Raw genomic sequence first — 20,209 nt, 5'->3', positions numbered from 1 at the left:
ATAAAAGGGAACCGTTTTGACTTCAGTCCCAATTGGATTTCGATTTAAGTGTTCGTTTTGATGTATGTGTCTTACAAATACAACTAAACTTCTCCCAGAACAAACTCTAAAGAACTTGTCAAGCAAATTCTTACGTGACCGAATAGGTCAACCGGGTCCAAAATCAACGTTGTCCAAGTCGTTAACGTGGCCTAATAATGAGCAAATGACACTTCTTCAGTTGATTTTGTCGTTGCCTCGTTAAATCTATTTTAATGTTCAACCAAATCCAAAAATATACTAGTAGAAGTTAAAAAGTTGACTCGTTCACTCTTTTTGTGGTCCTTCACAATGCTTGTTATTAAAAATAGAAAGAAACAAAGACTTTTCGTGGGTCAATATTACGCATATTCCTACGTAATTTGTATATATAATAGATACCTTTGAACTTGCAATTGTCATCAAGAATCTCTCAACATCTCAAGTTACATCTGTTCTCATTCTCACTCTTTAAGAATATATCAAAAAATTTCAGAAGCTTTTCAATAATTTTCTCGAGCTATGACCGCCCAGGTACACCCTTTCTTTCATATATATACGCTCTAGAAATAATTAAAATATAATTTACTGATGTTTGATTGGTCGCTATATATAGAATATGATCAACCTTACTTAGATTCTTACAATTTGCAAAACTGATGTCTGGTTTCAAATGACAGAAATCTGTGTTGCAATTGAGTGTTCACGAGGAAAGAATCAGGAAGAATGTGTGGGCGACCGTTTCTAAATTTTCAGGTATTTTTTTATAAACTTCAACATTTACAATATGATCATTAATTTTAATAAGTTGGCGAAATTAACACTTTTCATGATTGTTAACAAAATAGGGGTTACTACTTCGATAGCAATGGATGACAAAACCGGGAAAATGACGGTAGTTGGTGAAGTTGATGTACCGGTTATCGTGAAGAAGCTAAGGAAGATATGTAATGCAGAGCTTGTTACGGTTGAAGTTGTTAAACCACCTGAGAAAAAGCCTGAACCGGAGAAACCGACTCCAGATAAACCGGCCGAAATTGTTGCCTTTCCGGTTACGCAGTTTAACAACCCGTACCAATATCATTATTCCTATGCAAATTCTTACTATCAACCATGCGATAATTACAGAGTTGTGGTCGAGGAACCAAATACTTGTGTGGTTATGTAATTTTCTACTTCTCTTTCAATAAATTCAGTTTTGGTCTATGGAACACTTAATTTTTAGGGAAGAGTGTATTTTTGGGTTACTGTTATATAAGTTTTCTTGTTTGAGTTTATTTATCACCACGCTTCGCGCGGAATATTGTTTCATTATTGTTAAGTATATTTTTTTGGGTGATGTAATTATGTGGTCGCGTTTATTTGTTAAGAGCATTATTTGGTATTTCAGTGTGCTATGTATTCGATAGGTGATAGGTTAATATATTATGTATTTTTTTTTCAACAATGTGTTGTTGTGTGTAGTTGCGCTTGTTAGTGGTAAAGTGGGTCTCTGATGTAAAACATATTGAATATCAATAACTTTGCATTTAGGAATTTTTTTTATTATGAGATTAACGGTTTCAACATCATAATTGTATTTTATTTTTCATAATTTGGAACATTATTCTTTTAAGATGTTTTGTGCCCTCTCCCCATAGTTTGACCTTGAGCCGTCACCATCTATGTATTTTGTTTACCTTCCTGGTGTAAACGGTGTGCAGTGCTTCTCATCATCACCGCAAAAAAATTCACTTTAGTGCTCTTGTTCTTCCCCATCTTCTTCTCCTGTGAGATTATCTGGTATTTGTTGTAGATCGAATTTATGAATTTCCACTTGTGCGGTTGTTTCTTACGGTGTTGTAGGCTATTCCGGTCATGATTGGCGCTCCTCTTCTTCCTTAGATTTTGGCTTATATTAGGAGATGCATCTCCTTGGGCTGGATCAGAGTTTACTCGTCTTTGGTGTTATCTTCCTCATCGTTGGTCTGCCGTCGATAGTCCCTACTCGTCTTGGTTATCAAGATCTAGTTTTTGGCGATCTGACTTCTATGCTCTCTTTCATAGCTCGAGGACGATTCCATGGTTTTCTGATTTTGTTTCGTCTCCCCCTTCCCTTTATGTTCTCTCATTTCGTTATTAGTGCTAGCATCTCTGGTGGCTCTCCCTTTCGCCATGTTTGCCACTCAAGGTTTGGATAGTGATTTACTCCATGTATGCTTTGTGGGCTTAGAAGGTTGTGTCTGGTCTGAAGCTTAATTTTTGGTTTCTCGGTGCTTACCTCCCATTCTCCCTTCCTCAGGTTGTTTCTCTTCTTCTCCTATTTCCCTTGATATAGGTGTGCGGAGTTAGTCTCTTGGATTTTGGTTTTTTCTATCCAGAGTTTTGTGTTTTTTTTATTGGCATGCGCAACTTGTCTATGTTTGTTTAGTTTGTGAGGTGTTTCTTACCTCTTAGCTGGTGGTTGTTCTTTCGGTGACTTAAGCATGTGTCTTTCTGCTTTATGGTGACTTCGGCCTTCCGTGATTATTCTTCCTCTGACTTGCTTTCTTGGTTCTTTCGTTGGTGTTTGATCGCAATTTTTTGTGTTCGGGGATTGCTTTGTTTCAGATTTTATCGTTCTACCATTTTCTAAGCTTTGTTTGTTGAGGCCAAGATACTCTATGATAAGGTGAGGTAAGTTAGTTTTCGTTTTTGATCTCTTTTCAGTTTTGGACATTTATTGAATTAGTGTTACTATGACATTTTAGTTTTTTTTTGTGATTGTGGAGGTTTTAGGTTTAAATTATGTGTTTTGCTCTAGTTTCTTTTTCTTAGTTTGGTTATTTTATAAATTTTAATAGTAAAATAAATATATAATTTGAAATGGAAAATTTGTAAATAGTAAAAAAATTATAAATTAATGAAAGTTTATGTTATAGTTGTGAATAAATTAAATATTTAAAATATACTTTACTTATTTGTTATTCATCTTGAATTTTAATTACTAATAAAATAGATTATTATACTTTTTGTGATGATGGTTAGTGAAAAAAGGTTCGGATAGTTCACAATTAGAAAATTACGAGTTAAATTGGAGTAATCTAGAAGAAAAATGATTTAAAATGTAAAAAGAAAGAAAATATGATGATACATGTCATCAAATCCTTTTTCCACATGTCAAAAGAAGAGAAAAAAATATATTTTATATATATAGATAATTAAAAAAAATCAATTTCTGTATGCTAAAAATGTTACGCATACGCTTTGTTAAATTTTTTTTGTACTCTTACTCATCTACTAATCATTTTATCGAGGAAGGGAATTCGACATTAGTGTAGGACAATAGAAGATGTGTTTTTTCTTTCAAGAGGATGGTCACAAGTCAGGTTTGAAGAATACTCAGCATATCGTGATGATATACACTCTTTACGTTGAGATTCACGCATGGTAAGGAATGAACGACCGATAAGTGAACTAGTGAAGGTAGACCTTATAAGAGATCTCACAATGAAGATAACAACAATCAAAAGAAACGACAATGACACTTCATTAAATAATTTCTCAGAAACGATTTAAGAGGAATGTTTGAACGGGATTCAGTCGACTAGGATGAAAGAAATCAGAAATGGGATGGCTAAAGACGTTTTATTTAGATTTGGTCTGAAGGGTTACAAGAGTGACGAGAAGATGAAAGAGCAACAAGATCGAGGCGTAACAAGATCGAGGAGATAGCCTAAAACCCTAGATCTAGCCACTCAGTCTGTTCAATCGTTCCAAAAGTCCCTCTCTTGTTGCTTCTCCTTCCCTTTTTATAGGACTCCTGCCCCTGATGCCCTAATTTCGTACCTCTTTGGGCCTTGGTGCGAGGGGCCGAGTATACGGGCCTGGACAAGGCTCCTTCCAAGCCAGGCACTTCTGGTCGACTTACTCGACCGGCTAAAAGTACTCTAAAGCCAAGCCGACGGGTTTAGCCGCTGAGCCGACCAAACGTCGATCCGACTTGCTGGATTAGAGCCTGTTATTCGATGGGCTTTGTGGAGGGGTGTAATCCATCTCCTACAAGGAACACTTCAAAGTTAAAGAAGTACAGTACTTGAATATGGTGCATGCAAAGTAAGTACTTATTAGATTTTTTTTTATTTTTTTTTTTGAACTTTTAACTGTTTTTCATGAATTTATCACAGGTGGTATAACTTATAGCTTTTTAACTACTTTTTATTAGTGTATTTATGATAACTACTCAAAGATGCTGGTGGTTGTTAGGCACAAGGAAGCAAGCTGATACAATTCCGTAGCTTAACCATTGAGAAAACTTCTATGCGTTTGTCATTCCGTATAGCCCTTCTTTGTTTTTTTCACAAATTGTATTATATTACAACAACAACAACAACAACAAAGGTTTACAATAAGACCAAATATGCGACTGAAGCCAAAAGGTCAGGACTAAATTGATCAAGAATATCTCAAGGTACCATTCTTTACTCTGAATCATTGATTCTGTTCTTTACACCTACATTCAAGATGTATCCTTTCATCTCCTTTTTGTTTTCCTCCTATATAACCTCTTTCTCGATTCTTCGATCTACCGTAACCTACAACCTCCTCAGAAGAAAGATCAAGCTATGGCCATGAGAATCCTCCGTAAAGTCTCCTGTTCCAGTATATTTCACTGACATCTCCCAGGTCCAGTCGAGTCAGAACTAAGCTTTGAGCTTCTCCTTAACCAGCGAACAGGTGTCATATTTGTTAACTTCGTCTTTTTCCATGATCCAAAAAAAATCTCTGAAAATTCTTCGCACTAAAACCATAAAGTCCAGCGCAGCAATGGCTACACACATGACACAGCTCAAAATCTTCTACGTCAATACCACAATGTTTACTTCGATAATATCTCCCCCTCTTTGCGCGAGCCACTTTGGTTTTCAAATCCAGCTAAAGCTGGGTTGGTCATCAGACTCTATCTTATACTTATTGAGGAAAAAGTATTGGTTCATAATTTTGTCCCGTTCTTTGTGGTTAGTAAATTATCTTTTGTTGTTAACAGCATCCAGAACACGTGATCAAGTCAATCTTCGAGGCATCCCATATGATTATTAACAAAAAAAATATTAGAGTTGGAATATAAACTTAGTCATCTTGGAAGCCTCTTGCAGCTAAAACTGGGGTAAGATTGTGTATTCTTTTATCTTTAATTTCTATTCTTAGATATTAGAATTTGATTACTGTAAAAAATGATTTAATTACTGTTATGGTGCAGGGGGAGTTATGGCTTATTATTGAATCACAAACAGAGTTTAACAAGAAGTCCTTATCTTATTAATCAATCAAACTCACAAGTTTCAAATCACAAAATCACTCTCTCAACTCACAAGAGATGCAACATAAGCATCTCTATTTATAAAACTAGATAACTCCTAATTCTATTAGCACAACATTTTGTCCTTATTTCCTAATCCTATTACAAATCCATATCTCACTAGGATTAGGATAGCTTGTGTCTTAAGCTATTGTCAAGCTTACTCCAACATTCTCCCCCTTAAGCTTGATTTCATCTTCACTCACAACATGAACTCCAATAAGACTTCTGATTTCCTTGAATCGAATTCTACTTAGAGCCTTTGTAAGTATGTCAGCTCTTTGTTCATTCCCCGGAACATGTTCAACCTCAATTTGCTCATTCTCTAATGAAATAAAATTTTCGATCTACGACCATGGAACACTGGGTTCTTTGTGAGTGAGATGGCAGACTTGTTGTCAACCCTCACGGTCACCTTGTTGCATACATCTCCCACGACTTCACTCATGAGCTCCTGAAACCAAATCGCTTGCTTGGCAGCCTCTGTTGCTGCCATAAATTCAGCCTTGCATGAAGACAGTGCCACGATTTCTTGCTTCTGTGAGCACCAAGTAATTGGACTTTGATCTAGAAAGAAAACATGTCCAGTTGTGCTCTTGCCATCATCCTCATCCACATTGTGCGAGCTATCGCTATAACCAATCAGTTCCCGTGTAATAGATCGCGTGTACCGTAAGCCAAGTGTTGTTGTACCACGCAGGTACAGAAGTATTTGTTTCAAGACCACACCGTGAGAGACTTTAGGCTCTTGCATATATCTACTTAGCACGCCTACACTGAAAGAGAGATCAGGCCGAGTGTGCAATAAATATCGAAGACATCATATGGTTTTTCTATACTCTCTCTCATCAATGCCTTTCTCAAGAATCGACTTAGAAAGTCGAGTATTCACTTCCATGGGCACATGAACAAGGTTGCAGTTATTCATACCAGCTTCCTCCAAGATCTTGCGAGCATACTTATCCTGAGACAACACCACACCACCATCATACTGTAATACTTCTATGCCTAGATAGTAAGTCAATCTCCCTAAGTCACTCATCTCGAACTTGCTTGTCATCTCTTGTTTGAACTCAAACGTCGACTGCAAGGAAGAACCAGTCACAAGCAAGTCATCAACATATACACATACCAGCAATAAGCCCTTTGTATCTTTTCTTCTATATACTGAGTGTTCCTTAGAGCATCGAGTAAAGCCGAAATCTTGTAGAATTCGGTTTAGTTTGATGTTCCATGCTCTAGGGGCCTGCCTTAAACCATAAAGAGCATTATTAAGCTTATACACCTTATCTTCTTTGCCTTTGATCTCAAAGCCTTCAGGTTGACTAACATAGACTTCTTCCTTCAATTCTCCATGTAAGAAATCCGTTTTTACATCTAAATGATGTATCTCCCACCCGTGCGAAGCTACAAGTGCGATCACTAGTCTGATGGTTTCAATCCGAGCTACTGGAGCAAAAACCTCGTCATAATCAATGCCGTGTCTCTGAATGTATCATTTTCCTACCAACCTCGCTTTGTACTTGCTGATACTTCCATCTGCATTCCTCTTTATTTTGAACACCCATTTTAAACCAATACATTTGAAACCTTTTGGTCAGTAGACAAGTATCCATGGAGAATATCTCATCTTTACAAGCATCAACCCAAACGGCGAGCTCTTTAGCCTCATTAAAATCCCATGGTTCGTTGTTTATAACCATCAGTAGCTTCTCGCACTCTGCTTCGGCTAGGAGTATATAATCTTCTAGGTATGATGGTGTAGTTGTTGCCCTACTTGATCGTCTTAACTCTGGCTGCGTGATCACCTCATCCACTTCGTGTTCTTCACACTCGTCTTCCTCATTCTCATCACCATCATCATCAGCTTTGCTCATCGCCTCAGTTACTCGTTGATCTCCATTGTCTCTTAACGGTAATAGATCAAACTCAAACATACTAGATTCCGTTGTTTTCTCTGTCTCATCCTTGCTCCACTTCCATTGTTTATCTTCGTCAAAATATACGTCGCGACTAACCACTATCTTCTGGCTTGAAGGATTGAGTAGTCGGTAAGCCTTCGAGCCAGGCTCGGTTCCTAGATGTACCAACGCTTTAGACCTATCATCGAGTTTCTTCCTTCCCGCAACCTCAGTTCGTGCATAGCATACACAACCAAAAACCTTGAGGTGACTAAGATTTGGTCGTTTACTCCGCAAGGCTTCGTATGGAGTTTGTCCCGCAAGAGATCTTGTTGAAATCCTATTGATTAGATAGGTTGCATGCCTTACAGTTTCTCCCCATAAATAATTGGGTAAGCTCATGTGTTTAAGCAAGCTTCTAGTCATCTCAAACAGTGTACGGTTTTGACGTTCGACAACCCCATTCTTTTGAGGTGAGTATGGGGCTGTCGTGTGCCTGCTAATACAATTCTTCTTGCAGTAAGCCGTGAACTCATGTGACATGAACTCGTCTCCTCTATCTGTACCGAATGTTTTCACCGAGCCTTTTGTTTCTTGTTCCGCAAGTCCCTTGAACACTTTGAACTTCTCAAATGCTTCACTCTTCTCCTTGAGTAGTATAGTCCACATGTAGCGGGTACAATCATCAATTTGGACAAACACATAGCGTTTCTTACTTGGTGTGGAAGGTGATATGGGTCCGCATAAGTCTCCGTGCACGAGCTCAAGTGGAAGCGCCGCTCTGAATGTAGTCGCTTGGGAGAAAGGTTGTCTCGTTTGCTTTCCAAGTAGGCAAGAAACACATGTTTCTTTCTCGATAGTTATATGAGGAATGCCCACGACCAGCTCTTTGTTTATCATCATCTTCATTGTGTCGATCGCGACATGTCCTAACCACGCGTGCCACTTCGATGACTCCGTAGCTCCAGAGGTAAGTAGGCATTGGATAGCATCCGCTTGCAAAGATACTTTATACAAATGGTTCTTTGACCGTGTGGTCTTTATTATTAGAACTCCGGCTTTGTCATAAAGCATTAGAACGTCGTTTTTCATTCTTACTTCACAACCTACTTCGGTGGCTTGACCTAAGCTCACAATATTGCTCCTTAGGCCCGGTATATAATAGACGTTGTTTAGTATTCTCTTTTCACCTCCTTTAAGAACAAAGCGGATTGATCCCTTGCCTTTTATGTCGATACGTGAGTCGTCCCCGAACCGAACCTTTCCTGTAACTCCCTCGTCAAGTTTGATGAAGAACGATTGGTTCCCACTCATGTGATTGCTTGCCCCATTATCAAGATACCATAAGTTTTCCATCCCTTGTTCAACTTCAAAGATACTTGGCTTCACCTTCTCCTCATTGACATACACTACTTCATGCATCATAAGTTCATCAGCTTCTTGTGTATCTCCTTCCTTCTTTTCGGTAGTTTCTTGCAGTTTAAGTAGCTTTTTCGGACAGTTACTTGCGTAATGTCCTTGTTTGTCGCATGCAAAGCACGTTATATGACTTGTATCTCTGTTTTGGCCTTGTCTATACGCCTCTCTCTGAGCATAGAAACCACCATTGCGTCCTCGACCTCGTCCTCTCTAGTTACTTCGTCCACCTTTTCCTCGTCCTCCTCGTCCATAGCCATCTTGAGCAGATTCACTGTTATTGGCATATAATAACTTGCCATGATCATCTTCATGTTCTTCTTCGTCTTCACACTCTTCATATGCTTTTAGTCGACCTACGATATCCTCAAAGCTAGTCGTGTTTAGATCAAGCACCTGCTCAAGTGATGCGACAATATGAATGTATTTTCTCCTTGGTAGACTTTTCAGGAACTTCTTGACGATCTACGGCTCTTCAAAGATTTCACCTAAAGAGGTAGATTTCGACGAGATTTCGACGAGATTTCGGATAGTTTTCCCACAAAGGAATCAATGGTGTCTTCTTCCTTCATCTTGAGTCTGTAGAATTCAGCCATTAGGGTTTGTAAACAAGCTTCTCGTACCCTTTCAGCCCCGACATGTCTTGCTTTGATAGCCTCCCATACTCCTTTGGCTGTATCGAGATCACCTACTTGTAGTGTTAGAGCCTCAGGAATGGAATGAAAGAGCAAAGCTATAGCCATGTTGTTCTTTTCTGCATGTTTGCTTCCCGAATCAATAGTCTCCCATACTTTATTAACTTTGAGCGCAATTTTCATTCGCATAGCCCAGACAGTGTAATTGGTAGAGGTTAGCATCGGAAACTTGATGGACAAAGGTCCCGTTTCTTTGACATTCGTCTCAGCTTATTCCTTTGCATCGGCCATGGTAGTTTTCTTCACACGATCTCTTGTTCTCGGCTTGTGTCAATGTGTATGGCTCTGATACCAATTATTGAATCACAAACAGAGTTTAACAAGAAGTTCTTCTCTTATTAATCAATCAAACTCACAAGTTTAAAATCACAAAATCACTCTCTCAACTCACAAGAGATGCAACGAAATAAGCATCTCTATTTATAAGACTAGATAACTCCTAATCCTATTAGCACAACAATCTTTCCTTATTTCCTAATCTTATTACAAATCCATATCTCACTAGGATTAGGATAGCTTGTGTCTTAAGCTATTTTCAAGCTTAATCCAACATTTCGATCAAATATTCAAGAAGCGTGTCAATGGAGTATATGTTTTGGCGACTTTTGCTGCTAATATTTATAAATTTAAACAATGATTTGCTATAGTAATTGAGTCCTATAACTCTTAACCAATCAACATAAAGTGAATCAGCAACCAAACAAAACATGCAATAACCGTCCTTCTATCTTACTTTGTATGCTTCTATTATTAGACACAAAGTGTCTCACATCGGTAGTTGGAAAGGATCTTTAGTAATATATAAGATAGACGAGCCACTCCACTTATCACCAATTGGTTTAGGTTGGAAGTCCATCTAGCTTAACATGGTATCAGAGCCCGATCCACGCAGTCCAACCAGATCCACAACGATCTGGCCCAAAGTTGGCCCATCGATCCTTGCCCGAGGATTCCGAGATTGACGCTCAAATAGTCATCATCTCGAGGGGGCGTATTAGACACAAAATGTCTCACATCAGTAGTTGAAAGGGATCTTTAGTAATATATAAGATAGATGAGTCACTCCACTTATCACCAATTGGTTTTAGGTTGGAAGCTCATCTAGCTTAACATCTATTACTACCAGGTCATGCGACCTTGATGGATCTGGTTCACAAGTCTGTGAATGAGAGAGGTGGTAGATTCTCTTCTTCTGTTTGTACTATCTTAAGACTTATTTACTTTTGGCTGAGTGTTATAGACGGCTTGAACATGTGTAGGAATTGAACCAATACCAAGCTCTGAGTGCGTAGATGAGAACACAGCCATAGAGTCAGTGAACTAAAACTAAGAGGGAAGTAAGAACGCAACACTGCAGCTGGTGGACATGGAGTGCAGTTACCTCACTGTTGATTTCCACAGCTCTGAGAATGCCGCCGAGTGTTTTGCTCGGTTGTGGTCGGTGTGGTTCAGACCTGGAAGAGACATTTAGGTTGATTAAGAATCAATAGATGTTCGCTTATTGGATGCTGCTATATGTCAGTCCAGAGACCACTGCTGATGCTTAGGTATGAAATTGTGACTGGCTCTACTCTTGCAAATGGTGGTTTAGCAATGAAAAGTGTCGGTATTGAAGGAAATTGTGTTATTTCTGGTCAAACCTTGAATACCAATTCAGAAAGTCAAAAATGAGAATTCAGGGGACAGCTCCACTTTGGATGCAAAATTTTCATGTTGATTTTTGCCATGTTCGTCTTCTCACGGGTAACTTCCCAATAAAATATTCAATAAAAATCCTTACTTCTTTTTCTTGGCGACTAAGCTTCCACAGACCATAGACAGGAAGAGGAGGAGCGCTTTGTGAGGGAGCTATTGAGGCAGAGATGAAGAAACAAGAAGAGAAGAAGAAGAAAAAGAAGAACTTATCTCCTGCTGCAATCCCACTCTCAAATATAACAGTACTTCTACTCTTTCAGATTTTGAGTCTCAGTGGCCATCGCTTGCTGCTGGATACTACAGCTCCATCTTCATCATCTTGTCTTGCAGTTGGTAAAGAGTCTCTTGCTTCCAGTGATCTTGATCGTGGTCTCGTTTCTCCAGAATATCCATGGGCAGCAAAGATGAACCCCTCAGTTCGAAATCTTCACCAGGTAACTAATCCAAGCTTTATGGAAGATGGGACTCCAAAGGTATGCATTCCTAGACAAGTTCTTCTTGAGGGTGTAGAAAATAAAAAAAGAGTTTATCATAGGACAATTCTCCCGTTGTGTTGCACACCTGCTGGAGGACAAGTTCATGCTATTATGTCTAGGATTGGGGAAAACGTTGTAGAATTGTTCCCTCGTAAGATAGGATAATCTTCTTTCTTATTCCACATTCCGGATGAATTTACTATACAATCGATAATTCAGCATGGTATTTGGCATGTTGATGATTGCTTAATGTTTGTCTCTGCTTGGAATTCGACGGGAACAACAACAATTCCAGAGATAAGCACAATTCCTGTTCGGGTCTAGGAGCTCCAATGCTTACTAGCAAACCTTGGCTCGACCCTACTCAAATGTGAGAAGCAAAGATCCTGGTAGAAGTGAAGTTAAATAAGCTTTTTCGGCCTAAAGTTGCAATTGAGGATGAGAGTGGCTCAATCACTATGGTTGATGTATTATACTCATGGACGCCATCTAAGTGTTCTAATTGCGGTCTTTTGGGGCACAAAACTTCTCGTTGCCTAGGTAAGCTTCTTCCACGCCAACAAGATAAGCCCTCCACCATCTATCAGTCATCTTGATGCAAGTAAAGAATCAAATATGGTTGAACCCATTTCTACTGTTAATGTGGTCGACCTAGTGTCCTTAGGTACCATTAAAGGAACTTGAGAACATGTATATTTCTCCTTCTCTTATTTGTGTTAATGAAGCTACTGAATCTCTGGTTATGGGGTCTACTCCAACATTGCCAGTCATTGATACTCCAATCGCTCAAGCACCACCAATTGTCCAAAGAGGAGGTAATGGAATAGCTGAATCCGTTTTAGGCTCAAACAGGTTTGCATCATTGATTTATTTGGAAGGGGAAGAAGAAGATCTGATGAGTTCTGACATAGAGACGAATTCGAATGATCTTATGACACCCTTCGGAAAAAGAATCCTTCGAGAAAGACCAGTTAAGTCGACAGCAAAAGTGAGAAAGATGCACTTTCAGTTCACGGGTAGTGGACGAGGAAACCGTGGACGTGGCAGTGGCTAGATGTTTTCTTCTTCTACTGCTAAAGTCAATCGAAACTGATGATTTGATTGTTTCTTTATATGATCTTCTTACCTTTGTAATAGCTTGTTTAAACTGTATGACTTCGGTCATAGCCTGTGTCGGTGTAAAATTTAATAATAAAAAAAATAAAAATAAAAAGGTAAGAGATGCCAAGCTCACGCCCCTTGGTAAATTTAGAGTGTGTATTGATGCTTTCATTTCATTTATAGAAACAACACCATAAATTTCTGAGACAAGAGTCCTTTTCTTGATGCTTTCGACTAATTGTTGCAGAGAGCTGACACGATTGCCATTCTCTTGCTGCAGATAATGCTTTCGATACTAGATCCCGAGCTGAGCCAAGTCTGTTTTCAAACAGCATTTTGTTTCGTGCTACCCAAAATTCCCACATGATCCAAGTTGATAGCTCCGTTGAGGTAATTCCGGTCGGTGGTAGGCATGGACGAGTTTGATCATGGTCTAGAGTTCCTTCAAATCTATTGCTCCGCTATAATCAATCTCTCTGCAGAAGGGGCAGATTGCCATACTTCTCTTGCAAACGGGCATTGAAAGAACAGGTGAATAATAGATTCAGGGTTGCCACATCTTTTGCAGCTCACTTCAACTGGAACGTGTCGTTCTACCAGTCCCGTACCCACAGGTATTGCTCCTTTATGCGCTTTCCAGATGAGCATTTTGATTTTTGGAGCTGTCTTTAGGGCCCATACATCTCTGTTCCAGTTGTAGTTTAAGTCAACCTCCGATGGCTCCGAAGTACCAGCGACTGCAGTTTCATATCTTGACTTCGTTGTGTATGTGCCTGGTCTGATTCCCAACCAACATAATCTATTCGGAGCTCCGGTCAAACTAGGTTGCAACTTCAGAATACTTTCCTCCAGAGAAGGATAGAACTCTCTTATTTTTGCAGTATCCCACTCTTGCGTCCTCCTTGAAGAGGGAGGATGCAGTAGTGAATTGCTTACTAAGTTATTTAACATAATTATAGACTCTAAATTTCAGAATAACATGAATATAAGAGAGCCTTATTTTCAGTACTATACATCAATTAATTTACTTTAAGGAATATTAGATATATCAATTATTGTTTAGGAATATAAAATTATTTCAGTTAATTGATATTTTAAAAATAGGTTTCCCAAAAGGTTGTATCATGGTGTAGTTTTCAAGTAAAAAATAACTAGAGTGTATTTTCAAAACAGGGACAAATAAATTATGAAATTATTAATCTCAAATGTTTAATTACTATCATGAATGAAAATATTTTTCACTGATTTTCGGGGGTGTTATTAAATTAGTGATTTAAAATCAATTATTAATGTTTGTAATTTATCAAATTTAAAAAATTTTAAATAGTTTGAGTTGATGAATTTTAAAATCTCTGCAGTTTGCATTGGATTTTGAGTTTCATCATATTTTCATGAGACTCCATAAGAAACGATTTGAAATCAATCCAAAATACAAAGAATTTTAAAATTCTTAAAAGATGAATAACACTAGATTTTAAATGGATTTAAATTCATTGAAAAACACTATATTTTAAAATATAATTTATAATCATCATTCCAAAAACACTTGATTGTGTTTAGATTAGTAAAATACATTATTGAATTACACCACCTAAGAGATTCACAAAAGAATTGATATAAATATTTACTATTACCAAAATGAAAAAATATCTTATTTCCAATTTCACCTGACTGAGAACATAATTAAAAAAAATTGTTGAGGTTTTACGAAATTTATTGACCAAGAAATCGAACCAAATTCAATAAACAACGACAATGTTTAAGTTTTCAATTAGGTATTAAAATATTAATTTTCTGTCTAATAAGAGAATGAAAAAGTAAAGAAAAATGTTTAAATACATTAAGTTAGATATCATTTTACACTCAATCAAAAATACTACAGCATTTGAGTTTATGGTTTAGTGTGAGTATTGTTTAGGTAATATTGAGGAAGTGAGATTAAGTTTATGTTTATGTTGCTCGAGAAATAGTTTAAAATATAAATTAAATTAAATATCATAGTTAAAGGTAGAGTGTTAAATTCTTTAAATATTAGTGTTTACTTCGAATTTTACTATATATACATGTATACTTTAGAAAACTTTGAGTCTATTAATTATTTGGTTCATATACTAATAGTTGTTATTTTTAAAAATATGTACTCTTTTTAATTATTTATTTATCAAATTATATGATTTTGTAATATAAAACAAAAATATTTAATAAATATAGTTCACTATAATTGATATTAGAATTTATTGAAAATGTGTGGGTCAAATCCCTTACATATTAAAGGAGAATCATTGTAATAAATGCATTCACACTATAATAGACACGTGGCAGACTCACAATGATTAGATAATAAGTATGCTAACGCGTTCACACTATATTCATAAATGTGTTCACACTATATACTTTGTATTTTTTAATATAAACTCACATGCATCGTTCCAATAAAACTTTGGATTTTTTTGTTCGAATCAAAACAAATAACGAAACAAAAAACTAAACTATATATATATTATTTTTATTGTTTACGGATAAAGTTGGGCAAAATATTTATAAATTTTGATTTGATTTGTTATCCGTTTTGATTTGAAACAAAAAATATGGATATCCGTAACTCTACGAAGCAAATCAAATACTAAAATAAAATATTTTTTAAAAAAAAACAAATCACAAATACCAATATTTTTAGAAACGGATATCTAATTCGATCTGTTATATGCATATATATACATATATGTACAGAATTATATATATATGATATATATATCATAGTTTATATAAGTTTTACAATATTTTTATGAATTAAATTTACTATATTAGGTATTAAAATTTTAAAAGTTAAATAATATTTTATCTTTGTAATAAAATGTTATTTTTAAAATTTTCAATTATTTTTAAAATTTTATTTTATCTACGGATCAACTCGGATATTCTTTAGAATTCTAAATCATTTCGGATATCAGAGTCACCGACTATCCAAGTGGCTAAAGATTGAATAGACATGACCTCCAAATACCCGGATATTCGATATGTGTCCACCTCTATTTACGGATATAATTTATTTTTCTGTATATGAAAAAAATTCACTAATGTCAACGCCTTTTTAATTTTTAATTAATTTTAATTTTATCTTTCATGTATTATTTTGAACAAAATGTCATTTAATATTAATTAACAATATCTTTATATATTTGTCAACTATTTTTATCTACTTTTACATACACATACATGCGCACCTTGATGTGAACACCTTGTAACTAAGTATTTACCACCACTGAAATATCTATCTTTTTTTTTTGGAAGTTGAAATATTTTTTTCTTAGTGCTTCTTTCACTACCAACCAAATTGTAGTGAAATGATTTGTCTTAATAATTTTCTTTTCTTTTTCTTGAACTATTATCCGTTTACAAACTATGATATGAAACCATTGGTTGGACATGACGACTATCTAAAATTCATAACATGAAAATAAATAAATAATAATAATTTTTTATTTTTACCAAAAGAAACTAAAAAATCAAACATTCTAACCGAATAAACCAAAATATTAATTTAAAATAATAGTATATTTTAGGAGATTAAAACCCAAAAAAAAATTAAAACGAACAGATATCTAGATTAAACAAATTTAATGTGTTTTTATTAAAAATAATGAAACTAATAATCATATCCCGCGTAAAGTGCGGGTTATTACCTAGTCTCTAGTATTTCTTGATAATTTGAACAACGTAAATATGAAACAAGAATCTAAAATACAGTAGTTTTTGGATCTATATTTCCTTATCTTATATATTAAAACAGAAGTCACAATCTTGATTTATGTGTGATTTTTTTTAAAATGGACCTAATGAACTTATTCCTAGAAAGTCATGTTACATTTAATCTCTAATCTTATCATTTAAATTTTGGGTCCACCAGAAATTTTTATTGGGCTATCAATAATTGGATTTAAACAATAGATGATCCATTGGATTTATAGATAGTATAAATTAAATAGATATAATTTAATGTTGTAATATTATACCTCCATATGTTAAAATATTTAAATATTTGTCAATGTTAACTTTTAAAATTACAAATATTTGTTTTAAATAACAAAAATCATATTATCTAACAATGATTAATCTTTACTACCTTAAACAAATGAAAACAAATTTTAAAATATATAATTTATTTTAAAAATTAAACAAAAACTAAATGTTTAATTATTTACTCGATAATATAAATCTATGAAGCAAAAAGTTTAATTTTTTAAAAACTTTCTAAATTTGTGAAATGTTGCAATATCTTTGAATATGACAATAAAACAATATTTTTCTAATCTTTAAATAATTTACTAATTCATTAAATATTAGTGTTTACTTCGAATTTTACTATATATACATGTATACTTTAGAAAACTTTAAGTCTATTAATTATTTGGTTCATATACTAATAGTTGTTATTTTTTAAAATATGTATTCTTTTTAATTATTTGTTTATCAAATTATATGATTTTGCAATATAAAACAAAAATATTTAATAAATATAGTTTACTATAATTGATATTAGAATTTATTGAAAATGTGTGGGTTAAATCTCTTATATATTAAATGAGAATCATTGTAATAAATACATTCACACTATAATAGACATGTGGCAGACCCCCAATGATTTGATAATAAGTATGCTAACGCGTTCACACTATATTCATAAATATGTTCACACTATATAATTTGTATTTTTTAATATAAAACTCACATGCATCGTTCCAATAAAACTTTGGATTTTTCTGTTCGAATCAAAACAAATAACGAATCAAAAAACTAAACTATATATATATATATTATTTTTATGGTTTACGGATAAATTTGGGTAAAATATTTATAAATTTTGATTTGATTTGTCATCTGTTTTGATTTAAAACAAAAAATATGGATATCCGTAACTCTACGAAGCAAATCAAATACTAAAATAAAATATTAAAAAAAAAACAAATCTCAAATACTAATATTTTTAGGAACGGATATCTAATTCGATCTGTTATATGCATATATATACATATATGTACAGAATTATATATATATATGATATATATCATAGTTTATATAAGTTTTACAATATTTTTATGAACTAAATTTATTATATTAGGTATTAAAATTTTATAAGTTAAATAATATTTTATTTTTGTAATAAAATGTTATTATTAAAATTTTCAATTATTTTTAAAATTTTATTTTATCTACGGATCAACTCGGATATTCTTTAGAATTCAAAATCATTTCGGATATCAGAGTCACCGACTATCCAAGTGGCTAAAGATTGAATAGACATGAATGCCTCCAAATACCTGGATATTCGATATGTGTTCACCTCTATTTACGGATACAATTTATTTTTCTGTATATGAAAAAAATTCACTAATGTCAAGGCCTTTTTAATTTTTAATTTTTAATTAATTTTAATTTTATCTTTCATGTATTATTTTGAACAAAAATGTTTTAATATTAATTAACAATATCTTTATATATTTGTCAACTAGGTTTATATACTTTTACATACACATACATGCGCACCTTGATGTGAACACCTTGTAACTAAGTATTTACCACCACTGAAATATTTATTTTTTTTGGAAGTTGAAATATTTTTTTCTTAATGCTTCTTTCACTACCGACCAAATTGTAGTGAAATGATTTGTCTTAATAATTTTTTTTTCTTTTTCTTGAACTATTATCCGTTTACAAACTATGATATGAAACCATTGGTTGGACATGACGACTATCTAAAATTCATAACATGAAAATAAACAAATAATAATAATTTTTGATTTTTACCAAAAGAAATTAAAAAATCAAACATTCTAACCGAATAAACCAAAATGTTAATTTAAAATGATAGTTATATTTTAGGAGATTAAAACCCAAAAAAAAAAAACGAACAGATATCCAGATTAAACATATTTAATGTGTTTTTATTAAAAATAACGAAACTAATAATCATATCCCGCGTAAAGTGCAGGTTATTACCTAGTCTCTAGTATTTCTTGATAATTTTAACAACGTACTTATGAAACAAGAATCTAAAATACTGTAGTTTTCGGATCTATGTTTCCTTATCTTATATATTAAAACAGAAGTCATAACCTTGATTTATGTGTGATTTTTTAAAAAATGGACCTAATGGACTTATTCCTAGAAAGTCATGTTATATTTAATCTCTAATCTTATCATTTAAATTTAGGGCCCACCAGAAATTTTTATTGAGCTATCAATAATTGGATTTAAACAATAGATGATTCATTGGATTTATAAATAGTATAAATTAAATATATATATAATTTAATGTTGTAATACTATACTTCCATATGTTAAATATTTAAATATTGTCGATGTTAACTTTTAAAATTATAAATATTTTTTTTAAATAACAAAAATCATATTATCTAACAATAATTAATATTTACTACTTTAAACCAATGAAAACAAATTTTAAACTATATAGCTTATTTTAAAAATTAAACAAAAACTAAATGTTTATTTATCTACTCGATAATATAAATCTATGAAGCAAAAATTTTAACTTTTAAAAAACTTTCTAAATTTGTGAAATGTTACAATATCTTCGAACATGACAATAAAACAATATTTTACTAATCTTTATATATATAGTTACGATTTTAATAATGAATTAAAATCAAAAAATTAATATATAGAAGAAGATACAAATACATGTGAAAGTTTGAAACAATCTATTCAATGAAAAGTATACCGTAAACTTATTATGTTTTAAAAATTGAGAGACATATATATATATATATATATATATTATAATATATACCAATTTAGAATTGAAAACAAAATATTTATATAAAAATAAATGAAAATAAAAATCTGCGCGGTTGCGCGGGTTTAGATCTAGTACTGTAATTAAAAAGCAAACTAAGGAAAAACAAATTAAAATCCAAGCCGTTGTAACTTCAATTCCAGGTTGATTTCGATTTCAGTTCCGTGTTGATGTATTTGTGCCTTTGTGGTACAACTTCTCCTAGACAAGGCTCCGAAGAACAGGCTTGACAAGTTTTTACGTGACCGAATAGGTCAATAGGGTCAAAAATAACGTTGTCCAAGTCGTTAACGCGGTTTAATAATGAGCAAGTGACACTTCTTCCTATTGCTTTCGTCTGCCTCGTTACATCTTTTTTAATGTTCAACCAAATCCAACAAATCCCTTTTTTATTATTTGAAGAGCATTATTTTAAACTAACCTTGACCTCATGTGTTATTAACCAAATTGTCATTTCTTAGGTGTCAACACTAGAATCACTCTCACACCCTTTAATTAAAAGTCCTCTCCTCATTAGACTAATTACATATATTGCCATTATTCAGTACAATATAGCTTAACATAATATATTATATGATTCCTATCTATATAACCGATAACCCATTTTTCACGCGGCCTCCTTCGTATTGATAGAATATCTCTTTTATTATTGATTTTTGTAGTCTCCTTAGGTTTCTATATCCATCAAGTAGATACAAATATATTTTAGTAAAAGTAGTATAAAACAGTTTTTAGTTCAAGAAATATTTCTCATCTATCTCGAGACGCCTATCATC

At 33.7% G+C, this 20,209-nt stretch overlaps 1 protein-coding gene across 2 annotated transcripts in view; it reads left to right on the top strand.

Moving 5' to 3' along the window:
- Positions 1–1,308, top strand: part of LOC106326208 — a 67,230-nt gene extending 65,922 nt beyond the window's left edge. Inside the window, exons 1-3 of one of the 2 annotated variants that reach the window (XM_013764228.1) lie at positions 457–552; positions 699–774; positions 867–1,308. In XM_013764228.1, the coding sequence (XP_013619682.1) occupies positions 541–552; positions 699–774; positions 867–1,186 (408 nt within the window). In that variant the 5' untranslated portion in view covers positions 457–540 and the 3' untranslated portion in view covers positions 1,187–1,308. Of the gene's footprint in view, positions 1–456; positions 553–698; positions 775–866 lie in introns of those variants that run through there. The other variant, XM_013764227.1, reaches the window with a different exon arrangement.
- The last annotated feature ends 18,901 nt before the right edge of the window (positions 1,309–20,209 follow it).

This window comes from Brassica oleracea, chromosome C2 (genome assembly GCF_000695525.1).
Source record: "Brassica oleracea var. oleracea cultivar TO1000 chromosome C2, BOL, whole genome shotgun sequence".
Taxonomy (NCBI): Eukaryota; Viridiplantae; Streptophyta; class Magnoliopsida; order Brassicales; family Brassicaceae; genus Brassica; species Brassica oleracea.
The sequence above is the reverse complement of the archived record's forward strand: the minus strand, read 5'-3'. Positions and strand labels throughout refer to the sequence as shown.